We start from the raw sequence: 2553 nt of genomic DNA on the forward strand, positions 1-2553 counted from the left end.
CTCCTTTGTTTCCCCTGTTTGACTGACCTCGCTTCCCTTGACAGCCTTGGTATTGAGGAAAATCTCTCCCAAATGCCTGGCTATGGCTATGGTCCCTGTGTCACGGCACAGTCTTGCGTGCATTTTCCTTTCCTTCTCATTTCCCTCCTCTCCTCCAGGAGTGCAACCATGGAAAAGGCACAACCCGACACCCATCGTCCTGCTCTCCATACGACAGGCAAGTTTCCCTGTTCCCCACAGACACCTCTCATCCAACCCTGGAGATAGGAACAGTCTCAAAAACATCGGCCTTGAAGCTTAGCAGTGAGTCTCAGCAGAGCCACTGGTGGGCAAGACATCGCAGTGGCCACTGTACATCACCACACCAGGGGGGTAAGAGATAACGTCAGACACGGTGGCCGGCATGGCAGGAGCAGTGACGGCTGCAGGAGAATCACGCCCAGAGCAAATGGGCATCAGGGCGTGTGATGCCTTCTCCTCCTGCTCCGGCTTGGTGGTAGCCGTGAAAGGGCGCATGGTGGTCAGCGAGGGTGACGTGATTCTCCACAGCAGCTTCTTCAGGGCCTTGCGGAACTCCTTGCGCATGAGGCAGTAGAAGATGGGGTTGAGGCAGCTGTTGGAGTGGGCCAGGCACACCGTGATGGGGAAGAGGTACGCCTGGGAGAGGAAGTACGCGTGGTTGAAGTGCAGGACGTTGAGCTTGATCAGGACACCCCAAGCTGTGAGCGCCTGGTTCGGCAGCCAGCAGAGGAAGAAGGACAACACCACGATAGTCACCGATTTGGTCACTTTGGACCGGCGCTTGGTGCTGGGGCCACAGGAGCTGGTGCCCACGTGCCTGTCGCTGATGAAGCGGACGAGCAACAGGTAGCTGAGGGTGATGATGCCCAACGGCACCACGAAGCCCAGCAGTACCTTCTGAGACTGGTACAGCCCTAGCCAAAAGGGCGTGTTGTTCCCCTGGCTGTCGGGGATCTTGACCAGGCAGAGTTCCTCATTTAAGATAGTGGAGGTGGTGGAGAAGATGGCATGGGGGAGGGAAGCCAGGATGGCGGCGGTCCATATGAGGACACAGAGCCATTTGGCTGAACAGCAGTCTCCACAAAGCCCTCCTTGCCTTTTGGTCTTCAGGGCAGAGGCCACCGAGTGGTACCGGGCGACGCTCATGGCGGTGAGGAAGAAGACGCTGGCGTACATGTTCATCGCCGTCACATAGGAGAGGATCTTGCACATGGCCTTGCCAAAGAGCCAGGTGAAATCCAGGGCGTTCTCCACGGCCCAGAAGGGCAAGGTCAGCACGAACTGGAAGTCCGTCACGGCCAAGCAGGTCACAAAGAGGTTGATGGAGGACTTCTTCCACCCCTGCTTGCTCTTCATCAGGTAGAGGACCAGCAGGTTGCCCACCAGGCCAAGGGTGCACACCACCGAGTAGATGATGGAGATGAGGATGCGGAGGACGATCCAGCTGGCCCCTTGGAGACCGTCCACTCGGTCCAAGTTGGTGAAACTCATGGAAAGGTCTTGCAGGGACTCATTGCTGAGGTTGCTCCACTGCCGGTCCTCCCATAGGCTGGGGGAGAAATCCAGGAATTCTCCCGTCCCGGCTGCTTCTTTCATGCTAGCTGCCAGGGAGCAATAGCTGTGTTCGCACAGGGCGTCCATCCCATGGTAGAAGGGAGCTTTCTCTCACTCCCCTTTCCCTCTCCAAAGAGAAGCGGTGCCTAGAAGATGAAAAGAGGTCCTCTTTTCCAGGAGCTCACTGAAGCAGCCTGGAGATTAGTATCCAAAAGCCTGGGAGTCTTTCCCCAGGTGCTGCTGAAGATCCCATGGGGACTGGGAAGTCCTTGGCTAGGGAATCTGTGGAGAAGGCTGAGACACCCACCGCCAGTCTTACTTCTGGAGCAAAAGGTGGGAGCGCAAGAGCCAGGGAGCAGCAAACACACAGCCAGTCGCGAGATGAACCAGCCTGAGTCCAAGATCAGAGAACAGAAGCGCCAAGAGAGGAAAGCAACCCACGCTGCGCCTTCTGGTGGATCCAGCAGCTCCTTTCCGACCTCGCAGCCGGCCGCAGGGATGGGGCGCGCAGGTAAGGATGAAGAGAAGTCGGATTCGGCGCTCTGTCTTTTAAAGGAGCGCCTCCGATGAACGCCTCCCCTTCTCGCTCGCCCAGGCGCTCCCTACTGCTTCTGGAGCGGTGGAGCGGCTCCACTGGCTGCCTTCCTGCCCCCGCCACCTGCTCTTATGTGGGGGAAGGGGGGGGGGCGCGCGGCGGCGGAGCGCGCTTGGAGCTCTCCAAGGTACTGAAAGCGAGAAATTGGTCAGGCGACCTGAGCCAGACAGAGCGCGTCTCCTGCTGCAAATTAAGCTGGTAGCTGGGACGGAAATGTTCCCTGGAGCTCACGTGGAAGACTTTATATGAACGCAGGAACATTATGGCAGGGAAAACAAAGTTTTCTGCTTTTTAAAGAAAACGTACATCTTCCTTACCAACAAAATCCGGGTTGCTTTTTCCCTGCAGGGACTAAAACCTGAGCCGATTCTTCACTGCATGGA

At 57.2% G+C, this 2553-nt stretch overlaps 1 protein-coding gene across 1 annotated transcript; it reads right to left on the minus strand.

Annotated features, from left to right (window-relative positions):
- Window positions 1-254: 254 nt before the first annotated feature.
- On the minus strand, window positions 255-1682 carry RXFP3 (relaxin family peptide receptor 3). Its single transcript, XM_060236451.1, has one exon. It carries the CDS (start codon window positions 1660-1662, stop codon window positions 298-300), a length of 1365 nt encoding a protein of 454 aa, XP_060092434.1. The 5' UTR covers window positions 1663-1682; the 3' UTR covers window positions 255-297.
- Between the last annotated feature and the right edge of the window lie 871 nt (window positions 1683-2553).

The sequence above is a fragment of the Heteronotia binoei genome, chromosome 4 (assembly GCF_032191835.1).
Source record: "Heteronotia binoei isolate CCM8104 ecotype False Entrance Well chromosome 4, APGP_CSIRO_Hbin_v1, whole genome shotgun sequence".
NCBI lineage: Eukaryota > Metazoa > Chordata > Lepidosauria > Squamata > Gekkonidae > Heteronotia > Heteronotia binoei.